The sequence below is a fragment of the Xenopus laevis genome, chromosome 7L (genome assembly GCF_017654675.1).
Source record: "Xenopus laevis strain J_2021 chromosome 7L, Xenopus_laevis_v10.1, whole genome shotgun sequence".
NCBI classification, from domain to species: Eukaryota; Metazoa; Chordata; class Amphibia; order Anura; family Pipidae; genus Xenopus; species Xenopus laevis.
In genome coordinates, this window is record NC_054383.1 from 366,583 (window position 1) to 385,034 (window position 18,452).

Here is an 18,452-nt window from a genome sequence, read left to right on the forward strand (position 1 = left end):
TTCTCCTGACCCCCCCTTGTGTATCTCTGTATGTTGTAGCCCCCCACACCCATCCCTTTAATAGTGATCTAATGCTGGGCGACCCCCCTCTCTGGTTGGTGGGGGGAATCAGATGGGGGAAGGGCAGCCCTGGGCCAATATGACCAGAGCCACAATATGGGGGTCACCTTGCTGTGGGTTTGTACCCCAGTTATATTTGCACTTGCGCAGATACTAATTCACTAGCGCAGGGTCCGACTGGGAAGATCTGGGTGGTCTCATGAGCCCCACTGACCTAACCCTGCCCCCCCACCCACCAATACAAATGACCACAAGTTTAAGTAGGAGTAGGGGAGGGGGTAACACAAGGTGCGGACAGGCGGATGGTGCATTAGGGGTGAATGGCAGTGCAGTGGGAGGAGTCGGCCCTTACGGTTGGGCCCGGGGGGTCGTGGATCCCTGAGTCCTGCACTAGTTTAACAGAAATTGTACATTGTTTCAAAAGTGTCACTTTTATTTGTGCCATTATTCAGAAAACAATAATCATTAGATTTGCAGCCCCCCCCATCTTCCCACACCCTCTGAAACCTCCACGGCACTTGCTTTGCCCCCCCAGGATCAGTGGGGCTTTAGTGGAAGATGGAGGTTAATCACAGATGTAGCTTGGGGCACTATCTGTACATGTGGGGGGCATTGGGGTCTGTGTGGGGGGGTCACAGAAGAGGGTGCAGGAATAAATAGGGTTGTTATTGTCTACACTGAGCACTGTGTTTAATATAGAGGATGGGGAGGGGTAATTCTGCCACTTTATGAACTCGTTCAACACCCCAAAAATGTTCCTTCCTCACCAGCAGAGGGGGCCATATACCCACGTTATACATTATACCGCAACGTTTCCCTCTGCTCCACAAGCTGCAGATTTTTCCTTCTTCTGAGCAAACGGGGGTGTGAGTGAAAGGGTTAACAGGGCAGTATTGTGGCCAATAGCACAGGGGGGTGTAGATGCCAAATTGGGCTAATGCCCGGGCCGATGCCACTGTTCCATTCCTATAGGATCAGGATGAAGAGATATACGGTATATGTGAGGCACCTCTATATGAGACAAAGCTCTGGCTAATGAACAAAATGTATCCGTGTTTGTGGGTTCTTCTGTGCACCCCAAGTTTCTTCCAACAGCCCAGATACATACATTGTCCCTGATAGAAGTGACCCGAGTGTGTGTGAATGTGAGTGTGAGCTCCTGGGGGCAGGGACTGAAGTGAATGATACGCAATTCTGTAATTGGCTGCAGAATATGTGGGCGCCATATAAACACGGGGCTCAGGATACAGAGTAGAAACGTTCTTGTTAAATTCCCTGGGTCACGGGAGTTATGGCTCACCCACTGCCTGACCCCCATAGAGAGTGACATGATTAGAAGGAAAAAAATCAAACACATTTTCAGCATTTGGGGAATTGAATTTCATTATTTTTCAGAGTTTTCCGTATTCAGTAAGTGTTTATGTTCTGCCCAATCCAATCCACATAGTTACACACCTTGGTATAGACTCCCGGGTATCCCATCTGGGCACAGCCTTCACCCCATGATACAACTCCCTGCAACTCTCCGTTACACACCATGGGGCCCCCGGAGTCACCCTAGAGAATTAGAGACACACTGGGGTTAAATATTGCAGGTTATGCAGACATTGGGAATGAGGGGATATTGGGGATGATGGAGAAAAAAGCCAAGGACAGGGAAGGGTTGGGAATGAGGGAAATATATGGAATACAAGAGATTAGGAATAAGGAAGATACTGGGAATGAGACAGATTCAGGGAATAGTCAAGAGAACTCAAAGGGGTATTGATATGGGGGTTCTGTTAGAAATTAGGGAAATGCTAAGAATGAAATGGAAAAGAGAGAAATAATGGGAATGTGCACTGGAAATTGAGAATGAGGGATACACTGAGAATCAGTTAGGGATACTGGGAAATTAAATTATATTGGAAATGAACTGGGATTAAAGGGGACCTGTCACCCAGACATCAAAAGCTGTATAATAAAAGTCTGTTTCAAATTAAACATGAAACTGAAATTCTTTCTTTATTTAAAACATCTCTACCTGTTATAAACTTGTTTACAACTCTCAGCTGTCAATCATATATTGCCTGCCCCTCCTCCATGCCTTTAGACAATTACTTTCCCCTCTGCACTTCTGAGATTTCCCAGCACCCCTCACATTCCCCTTCCCTCCCCACCATCTAATTGTGTAGCCAGTGCATGGCCACCAGGAGCCTCATTCTGGTGCATAAACAAGATTTTGGGAGATTTTGGTCTTAATAACAGTGCCCACAAAATGGCGGCTGCCTGCTTGCAGTTATTGTGAATTCCCAGACGGAAGGAAAGAAAATTTAAATAATTTCTATGTTTAAGTAAAGTTTATTTCACGTGACCAACATGATCTAACATAATTTGGAATAATTGCTTAAGGTGACAGGTCCCCTTTAAGAAAGATATGGAGATAGAGACCAGGAATGAGTTCAGAGGAACAAGGTGAAATCATACTGGGAATGAAGAAGAACTAGGGATATGGGATATATACAAAATATAAGATATTACCAATGTGGGAGATATTGGGAATAAGCTTTGGGGAAGAGGTAATGATGATGGAAGATAGCTCATAGTACAAGTTGATCCAAGGACTGGTCCCATTGCATCTTGGATTTTTTTCCCCTCTGAGGCAAATTGGAGAGGCTTCAGATTGGTTTTCGCCTTCCTCTGGATCAACTGGCAGTTAGGCAGGTTATATATAGACTTAAGGTTGAACTTGATGGACGTGTGTCTTTTTTCAAACTGACTTATTATGTGTTACTATGAGGAGATACAGGACATCGTGTGTAACTTTAAAACCTGAGGTCCCTTTCTCTATCACTGCCAAAATGGCCCGACATCTCCTGTTTCTGTTTTCTTTATTCACTTTTCACTATCAACAACTTCACATTATACTTGGTACTCGCTGTCACCTAGTGGCCAAACTAATTCGAAATGAACCATTACTTAATTCACATTTCCCCCCATTATGGATGGAAACACTGGGAATGGTAAATGAGCTCCTTAGATTAAGAGAGATGGTGGTTATATTGGGATATATTAAGAATGAGATATAGGAAAAGGAAGAGATGACGGGAATGCATTGGTTCAGCCTTCTTTTTGCTAGGCAGGGGTGTTATTGTCCTTTCCCACAATCATATTTGTGCAGTAAAAGAAGCCCCCCTTGAATATGAAGAGTGGCCCCTGGATGCTGACCTGACATGCGTCCTTGCCCCCCTCCAGAAATCCTGCACACACCATATTCTCTGTGATTTACCCGGGGTATGACCCCCGACATTCCTGCTCACTCAGTATGGGGTCAACAAGGGGGGATGAAACAAACATCACCATCTATTTCATGTTCCAATAATCTGCTTCTTTATTATCATAATTCTCTCAATAAACCAAGGGATTATCAGAAGGTCTGTGAGTAAATTCCCCCGGACACAAGACATTTAATCGAGGATTTTCTTTCAGGGAGAATTGTTGTTCCCGTTCCCTCACAGAATCCTCCAAAATGTATGTGAGTGACAGTCAATCATTTTTATTTATTATTTTGTTTATTAGACTTCTAACATAATTCCAGTTTTATTATTGAGGTCTCTCAACCTAAATTTGTCTAATTCCCGCATGCTGTGAGTTCCTGACTGATCCCCGGGGCATTTAGTTGTACCAGGGGTTATTGTTGTGGGGCAGTTGTTAGTGATTTCCCAGGCCTAACAAACTCATTCCAGACGGGATTTTTAAAGTGTGTCTGTCACTGTATCTGTAAGAAAACTACCTGTGCGGCAGGGACACCCGCCACATGGTACTTAGCTCCGGCGCCATGTTGGTTCTAGGGTGCGCGCGGTGCGCCTGCGCGCCTCTTAAAGGCGCACTGGCGTGTTTGCGCCAGCGTGTTTTTGCGCACGTTTTGGCGCGAATTTTGAAAGCTATTTAAGGCCCATTCAGTGTACAGCCCCTTGCCCATGACAGAACTTGTTTCTAGTGGTTGAGCCTTGTGCATCTGATCTGTATCTTGTCTGTCTGATTACCCGTGTTTGACCCTGCCTGTCCCTGACTATTCTGCATTCTGTATCCTGACCCCTGCCTGCCTACGACAACTCTTCCTGCTTAACCCCTTGATTGACAACCCAGTTTGACCCTTGCCTGCCTGACGATTCTTGATATCTGCCTGTCTCGACCCAGCCTGTCTGAGGATTCTCTTGCCTGCTCCATTTGTACCGTGACCTTCAGCCCAAAAGACTTTGCTAACAGCCGTGCTCCTTCGCCAGCCAGAACATCTCGCCTTGTACCCCTCGTTAAGTCTAGATGGCACCCAAGTAAGCTGAGGGCTCCTCCAGAAGCCCAACGGTGGTCACACTACTGGTGAAGCCGAGCCGAGACCAGGGTGCTTGGTACTTGTTCTGGTATTGGGTGCCGGTCGTGACAGTATCTGTGGGATACCCCAGAATGGATCTGAACCCCTTTCATTCAATCTGAAACATTGTTGCACTTACCCCCAACGCTCAAGGTGTTTCCCCAGCCGGAGATGAGACAGTCTGTTCCTGCAGCGGCGCAGTTAGTGGGGAGACTGATGGTCCGAACCCGACTATTGATTCTGGCAGGTTTGCTGAGTCGGATCAACATGATGTCATTGTCCAGGACAAACGCATCATAGTGAGGGTGCACCAGGACTTTAGCTGACTGAATAAATTGCTCAGGCCCTTCTAGAACCCTAATATTGTGCTCCCCAAGAATCACTTTCATGCGCCTAAAGAAAATGCACATTGGGAGAAGATATGAATATATGCATAGATATAGTGAATGTGTATAAATACACTGTATATGTATGAGTATGAATATAGTGTATATATAAATATTGTGTATATACATATGAAAAAGTTTGGGAACCCCTCTTAATTCTTTGGAGTTTTGTTTCTCATTGGCTGAGCTTTCAAAGTAGCAACTTCCTTTTAATATATAACTTGCCTTATGGAAACAATAGTATTTCAGCAGTGACATAAAGTTTATTGGATTAACAGAAAATATACAATATACATCAAAACCAAATAAGACAGGTGCATAAATGTTGGCACCCCAACAGAGATATTCCATCAATACTCTATAGCCTTTGATGAGTGTCTGGATTCTGGATGTGGCTATTTTTGACCATTCGTCCATACAAAATCTCTCCAGTTCAGTTAAATGTGATGGCTGCCGAGCATGGACAGTCTGCTTCAAATCATCCCATAGATTTTCCATGATAGTCAAGTCGGGGGACTCCAGAATATTGTACTTGTCCCTCTGCATAAATGTCTTTGTAGATTTCCAAGTGAGTTTAGGGTCATTGTCTTGTTGGAATATCCGACCCCTGCAGCGGAACTTTGTGACCGATGCTTGAACATTATCCTGAAGAATTTGTTGATATTGGGTTGGATTCATCCGACCCTGGACTTTAACAATGGCCCCAGTCCCTGAACTAGTCACACAGCCCCTGAACTAGCCACACTGCCCCACAGCATGATGGGACCTCCACCAAATGTGACAGTAGGTAGCAGGTGTTTCTTGGAATGCCGTGTTCTTCTTCTGCCATGCAAAGTGCTTTTTGTTATGGCAAAATAACTCAATTTTTGTCTCATCAGTCCAAAACACTTTGTTCCAAAATGCCTGTGTCTTGTCTAAATGAGCTTTTCCATAGAACAAGCGAGTGTGTTTGTGTGAGTGCAGAAAGGGCTTCTCATCCCCCTGCCATACACATGTTCTTTGTGCAAATTGTGCTGAATTGTAGAACGATGTACAGATACACCTGCATCTGCAGCAAGATCTTCTTGCAGGTCTTTGGAGATGATCTTTGGCTTGTCTGTAACATTCTCACAATCCTCCGCATATGTCGCTCCTGGATTTTTCTTGGCCTGCCAGACCTGGGTTTTACAGCAACTGTGCCTGTGGCCTTCCATTTCCTCATTCCATTCCTTACAGTTGGAACTGACAGTTTAAACCTCTGAGATAGTTACTTTGAGGATCCCATGCTGTCACTCTTCAGAGAAAACAGAAGCACAGCTTGCAATTGGTCAACTTAAATGCCTTTTCTCATGATTGGACACATCTGCCTATGAAGTTCAAGGCTTAACCAGCTAATCCAACCAATTTGGTGTTGCCAGTAATCAGTAATAATATTGAGCAGTTACATGCATTCAAATTAGCCACATTTTTTGTACAGCCAGTTTTATACATTTAATTTAATTTCATACAATTGAATACTGCTTCACTAAAAATCTTTGTTCAGAAAACACCCAGCTACTCAGATGTTCACTGTTATCTTTTTTTTGGAAGTGAAGTAAATTCTTATGCAGGCTGAGAGGGGTTCCCAAACTTCTTCATATGACTGTAAATATGAATATTAGGGATGCACCGAATCCAGGATTCGGTTGGGGATTCGGCCTTTTTCAGCAGGATTCGGATTCATCGAAATCCTTCTGCCCGGCTGAACCGAATCCCAATCCTAATTTCAATATGGGTGGGGAGGGAAATCACGTGACTTTTTGTCACAAAACAAGGAAGTAAAAAATGTTTTCCCCTTCTCACCCCTAATTTGCATATGCTAATTAGGATTCGGATTTGGTTCGGTATTCGGCTGAATCTTTCGCATAGAATTCGGGGGTTCGGACAAATCCAAAATAGTGAATTCGGTGCATCCCTAATGAATATAGTGTATATAGAAATATAGTGGATATATATGAATATAGTATATATAGAAATATAGTTTATATAGTGGGTCATTGCATATCTCAGTTATCTAGAACATTCCATTTGAATTAGATTTAATATGAAGTTGTAACACAATTAAAAGAAAATCCAAATCTTACCAAGCTTAATATCCTATTGAAATGATTTATATAAATAGACCAGTTATTCATACAGCCCCTTATACATCTATTTTAGTCAAAATAGTCACCGAGAACTTAAATACCATCAGAGACTTTCTTGTAGGAGCTGGAAATATCCAGATAAACAGGAATCCACTCATCAATATGTTAAACAAAATTCCATGTTGACTTTCCATCTCCTGTGTCCCCCCAACACAGTATTCCATATGGATTCTCCTTTATACAGACCATGTTCCCATTATCACTTACGTCTTGTAGCAGTGAGCGGCAGACACAACCCACAGGGTGCTGACCAGGGACCCCCCACAGAAATGGTATCCGGAATTCAGGGACACTTGGTAGGGAACAGTTTGCTCTGGGCAGACATGGCCCCCAACAATCCTTTCCCCGTCATCAGTGCTGAGTGGGAGTGCCGCTGGGGAGAGACATTCATTAGCAGAGGCATCATTATATTGGGGAGACCCCAGACCCCGATGCTGCTCATGTGACATCACACGTTGTCCCTATATTGTTGCTCTCCTTTTGGTCTGGGGCACAAATTACCCACTAGGGCCCTGTACCCTATTGTGCCTGGCACAGAGCAGATATTGGGGTGTCCTTCCAAGCTTCTGGGAGTCTACTCAGCCACCAAATGGCCCATTTTAATGTCCATTCCATGGGATGCCAATTTGTGCCACAGTGTCTGGCAGCATCAAGATAAGTGGGTTTGCCTGATCTGGGGGGCTCCCTAATGACTAATAGTAATGCACCCAGTGCCGGGGGGCTCCCTACTGACTAATAGTAATGTGCTAGGAACCGGGGGGCTCCCTACTGACTAATAGTAATGTGCCCAGTGCCAGGGGGCTCCCTACTGACTAATAGTAATTTGCCCGGAGCAGAGCCGGGGTCACTCACTGTATATTGTGCAGCTGCTGCAGACCCTCAGTTGATAATTGTTGTTTCCCAAAATCCCAAAATTGTGTGTCTAATTTTCTCATTAATTAATTGATGAATTATTCCACAGACCCAATGACCCGCAGGGAGTCTCCAAAGAGACCCAATAAAACCTACCAGCCAGTCCCAGCAATAAGACAAAGAGGAGCCGTTTCATATTTGGGCAGTGACTCCTTCCCTGTCCCCCGACTGCTCCTTATATCCCCCCCATCTCCTGATCTCAGCGCCCGGCCAAACCATCTGTGGGTTCCCAGGGGCCGCAGGAGTGGCCTCCAGCACATTCTCTCCATTGGCACAATCTGCTCCTACCTGTAACCCTTATATGGAACATATTCACATGCACTCACTCACATGCACTCACTCACATGCACTCACTCACATGCACTCACTCACATGCACTCACTCACATGCATGCACTCACATGCACTCACTCACATGCACTCACTCACATGCACTCAGATGTCCACACTCACATGCACTCACATGCACTCACTCACATGCACTCACTCACATGCACTCACTCACATGCACTCACTCACATGCACTCACTCACGTGCCCATACTCACATGCAGAATCAGGTTGAACTGAGCTTCATAACAGACGTTGGTATTTCAGATATACAGAAGCTCAAATAGCCCCCCCCCAGGGTAATACATAATGTCTGTCTATGACATTTGTCAGATGATCAGATCCTATAGATAAAGTCTGGGCTCCATGTTCTTGGCTTGCTGGAAACTTGCTGTTGGGCTTCTACATGCCCGGTGCCCATTTGTTAGATAATTAGAAGTAAAACTGAGATATAACGATTCCACTTCCCTTTCATTCACTACGTATAGAAAGACAGGAATGTGAGGTGTACATAGGGTTAATTTTGATTGATTTGTTCAGGGACAGGCTTTCTGGGTCACTTGCCAGGACACTGGACCTGTTTGCCAGATGGTGAGAAATGGCAGGTGGGGGGGGGAGGTCACTGGGCCTGAGAATATTGACAAATCCCAGAACTGGCCCCAAGCAAATCCTTATTATTTTCATTATTACTATTGTCTCTGGCACCGGATCTGTCACATATGGCATCTCTCTTCCCCTTATGGGTGTGTGTGTGCGTGTGTGTGTGTGTGTGTGTGTGTGTGTGTGTATGTGTGTGTCTGTGTGTGTGTGTGTATGTGTGTGTGTGTGTGTGTATGTGTGTGTGTGTGTGTATGTGTGTGTCTGTGTGTGTGTGTGTGTGTGTGTGTGTGTGTGTGTGTATGTTTGTGTGTTGATGCGAATCTGTGTATTTGTGTGCCCCAAATACTCACATCCTACAAATGATCAATGGGAACAAAATATTCCCTCATAATTACTGTGCCCAAGATGCCTTTCTCCTGTCCTTCTCTTCTCCCTGAGTCATACTCTCATCCCAATATATGCCACTCTCCCCCCTATATGTGCCATTCTCTCTCCCCCATATGTGCCACTCTCTCCCTTATATGTGCCACTCTCCCTATATGTGCCACTCTCCCCCCTATATGTGCCATTCTCTCTCCCCCATATGTGCCACTCTCTCCCTTATATGTGCCACTCTCTCCCTATATGTGCCACTCTCCCCTATATGTTCCACTCTCCTCTATATGTGCCATTCTTTCTCCCCCACATGTGCCAGTCTCTCCCCTATATGTGCCAGTCTCTCCCCTATACGTACCACTCTCCCCTATATGTGAAACTGTCCCCTATATGTGCCAGTCTCTCCCCTATATGTGCCACTTTCCCCTATATGTGCCAGTCTCTCTCTAATATGTGTCAGTCTCTCCCTTATATATGCCACTTCCATCTATATGTGCCACTCTCCCCTATATGTGCCACTCTCTCCCTTATATGCGCCAGTCTCTCCCCTATATGTGCCAGTCTCTCCCCTATGTGTGCCACTCTCCCCTATATGTGCCACTCTCCCCTATATGTGGCAGTCTCTCCCCTATATGTACCACTTTTCCCTATATGTGCCACTCTTTCCCTTATATGTGCCAGTCTCTCCCTATATATGCCACTTCCCCCTATATGTGCCACTCTCCCCTATATGTGCCACTCTCCCTTATATGTACCCGTCTCTCCCCTATATGTGCCAGTCTCCCCTATATGTGCCACTCTCCCCCTATTTGTGCCACTCTCTCCCCTGTATGTGCTACCCTCCCCCTATATGTGCCAGTGTCTCCCCTATATGTGCCAATCTTCAGAGAGTTGACAGGTGAAACTCACAGAGGTGTGATACTATGGGGTTACTTTGATAGAATTACCACGGTGCAACTCCTAGATACAGGTGTTACTTGTGAGAGTTGCATGAATGGACGTGTGAAGTGTTGTACAGATGTTAGAAGAACATTGTATGTAGCAGACAGGTGGTGTCGAAGGCCCCCGCCTCTGTTCAGGGATGGTTTCTCCACCTTGACCTGAATCGCCTGTTTCACGCCTCGTTCAAACCAGCGTCTTCTTTATCCAAGATTTAGACATTGTTATCTTCAAAGGAGTGTCCCTTGTCTTTTTAGGTGTAGAAAGACAGACGAGTCTTGTCCTGTAGAGTTCACCCTCCTATGCTGAGCCACAAGTTGCTTTACCCCACGTAGTGAATTCCAGCATTAAAAGTAAAAACAATGAGGAAGAGCTTTTCATTTGCCCTGAAGTGCGTTTCGCCAGAGGCTTTAACTTTCCCTCTCTCTCCAGTGTTCTTTTAAAGTTGTGTGTTTATATTGGGGGGCTGTCTCACTGTAAAAATACATCACTTACACTCAATGTCGGACTGAGACACCAGGGGCCCACCAAAAACCCTTAGACCAGGGGCCCACCAAAAACCCTTAGACCAGGGGCCCACCCAAAAACCTTTAGACCAGGGGCCCACTCAAAGTATTATTTTCTTCCTTTACTTACTCAACCTCTATTCTCCTATTCTCTTTTCTTTACATAGTATAACCTATTATTCCATCTATTTAGCCTCTTTATTCTGATAGTAATAGGGAATGGCCAGGAAATAAGCCAAATATTTAGAAGCAGGAGGGCCCACTGACACCTTGGCCCACCGGGAGTTTTCCTGGTATCCTGGCAGGCCAGTCCAACACTGCTTACACTTACACTCCCGAACGTGTGCTCCTGTTCTCATGCACATTCACATGCACATTCACATGCACATTCACATGCGCTCCACACTCGCATGTATACGTCACCTCCCCATGATCTCTCCTCCCTCCTATCTCTCAGCCCAGTGACTACACAGTATAGGGAGAAGTTAATATTTCCTCAGTAACATAACTAAGAAGGGTCGGACCCTAGTGCAGGCCGTGCAGCCAGGCCCCCACCTCACCCCCCTCCAGCCATAGTTTCCCATGTGCCTTCACATCGGCGCAAGCGTCTGCCCCAAGTGGGTGCAGACCCTGGTGTGATTGCACCCCCTTAGTTACACCCCTGTATAAGCTTATTAGCAGGCACATCTCATAACAATTAAGGAATAGCTTGTTCACATCTTAAACTTTACTGCTGATATATATCATTAGAAATAAGCTGTAACTCATTATTCTCATTTATACCATGGGGAATAGAGACAAAATATCCATGGGCAGTTCTTGTTCCAAATCCCCTCTCCTAATGGCCAGGATCACCTTCTCAATAGGCCAAAATGACTTTTTACCTGGATCAGAATTGTGATGTCTCCTAAAATGTTGTGCCGCTGTTGTTTCAGCTTTTGTATTATTAGCTGCATTTGTAATGGTACTACAATGGTTTTCTATTCATTTGTATGTGGTCATCCCTAATATCCTAATATCCTAATACCCCAATATCCTGATATCCTAATACCCCTAATATCCTAATACCCCTAATATCCTAATGCCTTAATATCCTTATACCCCAGTGTCTTAATACCTTACCTATTACAATTTAGAAGGAAATGGTCATATTTGAACCCACAGAAGATGTAGCACTTCCCAAGCAGCTGCGTCTCTCTCGTTCCTTCCCCCAATAAACCCTATGGAATGCTCAGGGCAAGAGGTTGAGTGCCCAGGTGCCCCATTTGCCCAAAGCTTCCTGGTTAATGAGCAGGGGCACCATGTGACACATTCTGTTAACTGGACCTAAAGAGGCCTTGGCACTGACCCAGTGGGGCAACTTTGGGTGGAAAGGGACCTTGTAGTGAGGAAGTGATTTCCAGCAGATTGGGGACAGTTTGGGGACAGATCCTACAATTATATCAGTGGGAGACACAGTTAGTCTCGATACAAATGCCCAACAGAGCAGAAAGCACATGTATAGGCAGGAGAGTTTAAATTTTGGGGGTAACGGGTCACATACATCAAAAGGGGGGCTCCATGTTCAAGGAAATATGAATAAGCTCCAGTAGTCACTCTGTAGTCACATCAGATGAAAGGTCCAGTGATGGCCCTGGGCAATTGCCCCTTTTGCCCATTTATGAAAATGGCCAAGCGTGAGCTCTAGTACAGTCTGATCAACCCCAGATATTCTCACAACTTTATTCCTCCATTCCCTTTAATCAATTCGTTGTCATTCTCTGTACTCTTTCTGCTAATGGTCTTTATTGGTAACTAGAGAATAGAATTAATTATTAACATGTGACATTTCCAGCTTCATTCACAGTTTCACCCTCCTTCCTTCAGTCTCTGCTTCCAAGTACTGCCAGCTGATCCAGAGGAGGGCAAATACTCCTTCCCATGCCCCTCCATTTTGCCTCAGAGGGGAAAAATAAACTTTCAGACCAGTCAACTTTGTCCTGTAACACCAGTAACCCTGTATTTCTTTACATCTTATTTGTCATCCAACCCTTCTTGTACTTGTCTTGTCTAATGTAACTGCCAGTACCCCTGATTCATCAAGAGAACCCCACAACTTCCCAGCTCTCCCTGTAACACTCCTTTCCCACCTTAACATGGAACCTCCTCTGATCTCATTGGCTCCCTCCTGTCTGCTGGGGGATCACTATACACTCTCTCACTCTATTTCACTACTGTCCCTTAAATATTTATATATAGTGATCATATCCCCATTATATATTTATATATATAGTGATCATATCTCCTTATATATTTATATATAGTGATCATATCCCCCTTATATATTTATATATAGTGATCATATCCCCCTTATATATTTATATATAGTGATCATATCCCCTTATATATTTATATATAGTGATCATGTCCCCCTTATATATTTATATATTTAGATATAGTAATCATATCCCCTTATATATTTATATATAGTGATCATATCCCCTTATATATTTATATATAGTGATCATATCCCCCTTATATATTTATATATAGTGATCATATCCCCCTTATATATTTATATATAGTGATCATATCCCCCTTATATATTTATATATAGTGATCATATCCCCCTTATATATTTATATATAGTGATCAAATCCCCCTTATATATTTATATATAGTGATCATATCCCCCTTATATATTTAAATATAGTGATCATATCCCCCTTATATATTTATATATAGTGATCATATCCCCTTATATATTTATATATAGTGATCATATCCCCTTATATATTTATATATAGTGATCATATCCCCTTATATATTTATATATAGTGATCATATCCCCCTTATATATTTATATATAGTGATCATATCCCCCTTATATATTTATATATAGTGATCATATCCCCCTTATATATTTATATATAGTGATCAAATCCCCCTTATATATTTATATATAGTGATCATATCCCCTTATATATTTATATATAGTGATCATATCCCCCTTAACTGTCTCTTATCCAGTGGAACCAATCCCAATCCCTGCAGCAAAGGAGAGCTTGTTCCACTGAGTATTATTTCCCCAGTTCCTGGGCACCTTGAAACCCTCATGATTAAGACTTGCCCCAGTCTTATCGTTTAGAGTTGGAGCCTCTTGCTCGCTAGTAATACAGGGGGATTATTACACATAAGAAATATCACGACTTGTCAGGTTATAATTCACCTTTATTGTTTAGACACATTTTGCTGGGATCCGAGTCTCCCCAGTTCTTTGTACTGATATTTAATTGTTAGCAATGGTCTCGTCGATCCAGGACAGGTAGTTACACACCTTGGTATAGACCCCCGGGTACCCCGGCAGGGCACAGCCTCTCCCCCAGGACACCACTCCCTGTAACTGTCCATCACACACCACCGGACCACCCGAGTCGCCCTTGGGAGACAAACGTAATGTCATTGCATTGTACCAAGTGATTATTCCTACTCTCACTGAACAAAGTTGGGGCAACTCTATGAAAAACTGACAGTTCATGTTAGATTTAAAGGGTAGTTCACTTTTAAATTGTTTTAGTATAATGTAGACATTGATATTCTTTGACATTTTTGCAGACAATTTGCAATTGGTCTTTGCTTTTTATTATAAGTGTTTTCTCATTTATTTAGCTTTTTGTCCAGCACTGCAGCCCTTGTGTTTGCTATTTCAGCCTCTATTTGATTAATAAGGGTTTATTAACCAGATAGTTGTTTGAATGAGAGACAGTGGCCCCCAGCTGAAAATTGGAAAGGGGCATAAGCGGAAGTTAAATAAATAAAAACCATACAAAATAATGAATAGGAATAGGACATTCTATAACAGCCTAAAAGTTAACTTAAAGGTGAACCAAACCTTTGAACAGTCTTGTTACATCAGGTGATGACAAAAACTTATTTTCTGCCCAGAAATTCATGGAACTTAGGGTGAAACAGCATCGTTTGGATATTTTGTTGTATCTGTGCCATTGTTATGGGCCAAGGGAGCCCCAGTTAATGTTGAACTTGGAAGGTGAGTCTTATATTTTTATAGACAAGAATTTGGCTTCTCCAGCTCATTGGGAAACTGTAACCAACATGGGCAGCTCAGATTTCCCCCCTCGCAGTTCCCTTGTAGCTTTCTGCACTCTCACCCCTGTCCTTACTGAATATTCCCCCCACAGTAGCCTCTCACCTGGCACGAGTCCTTGCCCCCCTCCAGGTAGCCCAGGCAGATCATGTTGTTGGTGATTCTCCCGGGGTAGGATTCCTGGCACTGCTGATGGCTCAGGATTGGAGCATCGACGCACTGCAGCCGGTCCGGATAATTAACTGTTAGGGGGGAACATCAGGACTTTAGGCGTTTGCTCCTGAATTATAAACTGGCTCCTTGTTACACTGGTTTTATGGGATTGTTGTGGTACAAATATTTTTTAAGGTTGGGTCCAAGCTCATTGGCATCCTTGCAACAGGATCTTGACTAACTGGCAATCTGGGCAGCTAAGTGGCAAATGAGATTCAATGTTGATAAATGTAAAGTCCTGCACCTGGGATGTAACAATATCCACTTATACCCTTAATGGGACTGCACTAGGCAAATCCATAATGGAGACGGAGCTTGGAGTCCTTGTAGATAATAAACTTGTCTGTAGCAAGCAATGCCAGTCAGCAGCATCAAGGGCAAATAAGGTCTTGACTTGTATTAAATGGGGCAGAGAGTCACGGGAGGAGGGGGTCCCACTGTATAGAGCACTGGTAAGGCCCCATCTAGAATATGCCCTACAGTTTTGGTCTCCATCACTCAAACAGGACATTATTGTATTAGAGAGGGGACAGAGAAGGGCAACTAAGCTGGTAAAGGGAAAATCTTAGCTATGAGGAAAGACTGGCCAAATTGGGGATGTTCACGCTGGAGAAGAGGCACTTAAGGGGTGATATGATAACTATGTATAAATATATAAGGGGATCATATAATAATCTCTCTAATGATTTATTTACCAGTAGGTCTTTCCAGCTGACACGAGGTCACCCATTCCGATTAGAAGAAAAGAGGTTCCAGTTAAATATTGGGAAGGGGTTTGTTACAGTGAGAGCTGTGAAGATGTGGAATTGTCTCCCTGAATCAGTGGTACAGGCTGATACATTAGAAAATTACATTAGCAAATTGGAGAGACTTCAGATGTTTTTTTTTGCCTTCCTCTGGATCAACTGGCAGATAGGTAGTTAATAATAATAAAAAAAGGTTGAACTCGATGGACATGTGTCTTTTTTCAACCTTACTTACTATGTTACTATGTTACTATGTTACTACTGTATGTTACTATGTTACTATGTAGACCCCTAAACTTTTTTTCCTACAAGTAAAGTTAAAAAAATAATTGTTGTAGGATTTGGTGAGTTGTAAGTTTAATTATTCTGGACTTTGTTATTGCATTGGGTTTTGGCTGTATGTCCTCCGTGTAGCACCGGATATTTGGCATAGTGACTGACTCCACATTTGTATGACCTTGAAGCAAATATATAAGAAAAACTAAACCTTTTCTGTTAAATTCACGCAATGGACATAAATGGGATACACATACGACACAATGAGACATCTAATGGTTACCTATGACACATATGAGACACCTGTTGGTCACTTATGGGAAACCTATGAGACATCTATGGGAAGTGCAGCGAAAGCTTGAGAAGTGCTTCTGATTTTTAGGAGATTTACCCTGTAACACCACAAGAACTTCTCAGTTCCAGATCATAGGTCGTCATTCACTATAAACTGATGCAGATTTACTATAGTCGCCCACAGAAGCCACTCACTAGATGTGATCAGCGTAGTTCAAATAATACAGCAAACATCTGATTGGTTGTTCTGGATTATGTCAGACATATACAGAGCAATGGATGTCTGACCATTAAGCTGGTAGGAAGTAAAGAGGGGGGACCAGTGGGTCATCAATAGAACAGTAAGGTAGTTGGGGTGATTTGGATCAAACGGCCTCCCATTTTCTCTGCGTTCATGGCCATGTTTAGTGATGTGGAGCTAATGAGACATGTGTACTTATATGTAGGGATGTGGGAAGGAGACCTACTGATAGTGATAGAGATACAACTCCCAAGATGTTCCAGCAGTTATTGATGGATGAAGAGCTTAGGGCAGATATGGCAGATACTCACCTCCACTGCTCAGAGTGTTTCCCCAGCCAGAGATGAGGCACATGGACCCCACAGGAGCACACTCAGTGGGGAGAGGGATGGTTTGAACCACACTGTTCAGTTGGGCAGGTTCCTGCAGTTTAATTAACATGATGTCATTATCAATGGTCCAACTGTTATATTGGGGGTGGCGAATGATCTTGGCAGACTGGATAAATTGTTCTGTCCCCTCCAACATCTCAATATTATTCTCTCCCAGCCTGAGCTCCATTTTTCTGCAAAGAGAGAGAAAAAAATTAGATCAATCAATATCCATTTAATTGTATCTGCCAAAGGTTCTCCAAATCTAAATGAACCTTAGTTGTCTTGTCCCCTGGAGTCAGGAGCCAGGTCCTTCTCACTTGGCACTGAAACCCCCAATCTCCTTTACTAATACTCACGATTGGTAGCAGTGAGCCGCAGACACCACCCACAGTTCGTTGATTAGCGACCCCCCACAGAAATGGTACCCCGAGTTCAGGGATACTTGATATGGAACAGAGCACTGGTAACCGCCAACAATTTTATCATCATCTTCGATGGGCTGGGCCACTGCCAATATCAGCACAATAAAGAGAGCGATTCAGCCATAAATAATAATAACACCCCCAAAATCCTAGCGGGGGGGGATTCAAAGAATCATTCTTTACAATATGATTAGAGGTACAGTACAGAAATCTAACTGGCTGATCACTAATTTACTGCATACTAATTAACAACCAACTCTAATGAACCCAAATAACACCCTAACAAGAGCCCAAGTGCACCCATGTACCTACTGTACCCTAACTTATTGCCATTTGCCCTAATGTACTAAAAAATCCAGGGAGCCCAGAACCATTGGAGAAGAAGGTCCAGGAAAGTGATGCCATTTATTGGCTAATGAATTTGTGTAAAAATGCAGGATTTTACTATTTGTGTCTCTTCATGAGGCATAGCATACGGAGGATTAGAGCGACATGCTATTACTATTATAGAGCTGTTAATATCAAACCCCAACAAGCTTGCACTTCATACACAAGATCAGGTTTCTGCAGGAAACTATTCTTCTTCATTTCCTAAATGCCTAATTCTTGTTGCTAATTAGTGTGGGAAATTCTGACCAAAATTAGAGGCAGAAAAAGGAGTAAATACCAGTGAGTCCCAGAAGTGAGAACAACAGGAGGGTCTTCATAGTGATCTGGACAATACTGTTGCCGCTTGGGGCTTATTAAGAGGGTTTTATAATCTTGTATTTTAACACCAAACCAACCCACATGGCAGTTCCAAGGATTACATTATCAAACCAACCAGTAATATTATTGGGGAAAACAAGCAGAAGGTTTAGTTGGCATTGATCTCTTTGATGACTTTGGCTGTTGTTTCTTTTACCACCATGTTGATTCACTTCCATCTTCTACTCCCAGCTGTAAGTTCTCATGTGACCATCATCAGGTTTGTACTCAGACTTTACACTGTTATCTTCTTGTGACTTTTTCTTTAACCCCCGGTGCTGTGTTTGTAGGACTTTTTTAGTTCAAGTCCATCCTTTGGTCAGGGTACCCTGTGGCACTTATCATTTTTACCCCATAACTGACCTTCAAGCTTAGCTTTAGGTGTAGACATTTTGACCCATATATTACCTTTGGTAGCTTTTAGATGGCCCTT

The 18,452-nt window shown here is 43.3% G+C and overlaps 2 protein-coding genes and 1 pseudogene across 2 annotated transcripts in view; all 3 read right to left on the reverse strand.

The window, feature by feature from the left end:
- The window catches only part of LOC443731 (TCR VDJC BV5 BJ1), a 188,089-nt gene that overhangs the window by 10,858 nt on the left and 158,779 nt on the right, over positions 1–18,452 (reverse strand).
- Positions 1,468–8,010, reverse strand: LOC108695681 (annotated as a pseudogene).
- LOC108695980 (anionic trypsin-2) lies at positions 13,815–18,046 on the reverse strand. Its single transcript, XM_018224938.2, has 5 exons — positions 17,940–18,046; positions 17,207–17,357; positions 16,788–17,041; positions 14,812–14,948; positions 13,815–14,040 (listed from the first exon to the last, which is right to left on the reverse strand). The coding sequence occupies exons 1-5, from the start codon at positions 17,977–17,979 to the stop codon at positions 13,891–13,893; spliced, it is 732 nt and encodes a 243-aa protein (XP_018080427.1). The 5' UTR covers positions 17,980–18,046; the 3' UTR covers positions 13,815–13,890.

Coding starts and splice junctions, on each gene's coding strand:
- LOC108695980 (XM_018224938.2), bottom strand. CDS start 17,979: ATGAAGACCCTCCTGTTGTTCTCACTTCTGGGACTCACTG. Junction 17,358..17,939: donor CTCACTTCTGGGACTCACTG/GTATTTACTCCT, acceptor TGATATTGGCAG/TGGCCCAGCCCATCGAAGAT. Junction 17,042..17,206: donor GCGGCTCACTGCTACCAATC/GTGAGTATTAGT, acceptor CTCTCTTTGCAG/AAAAATGGAGCTCAGGCTGG.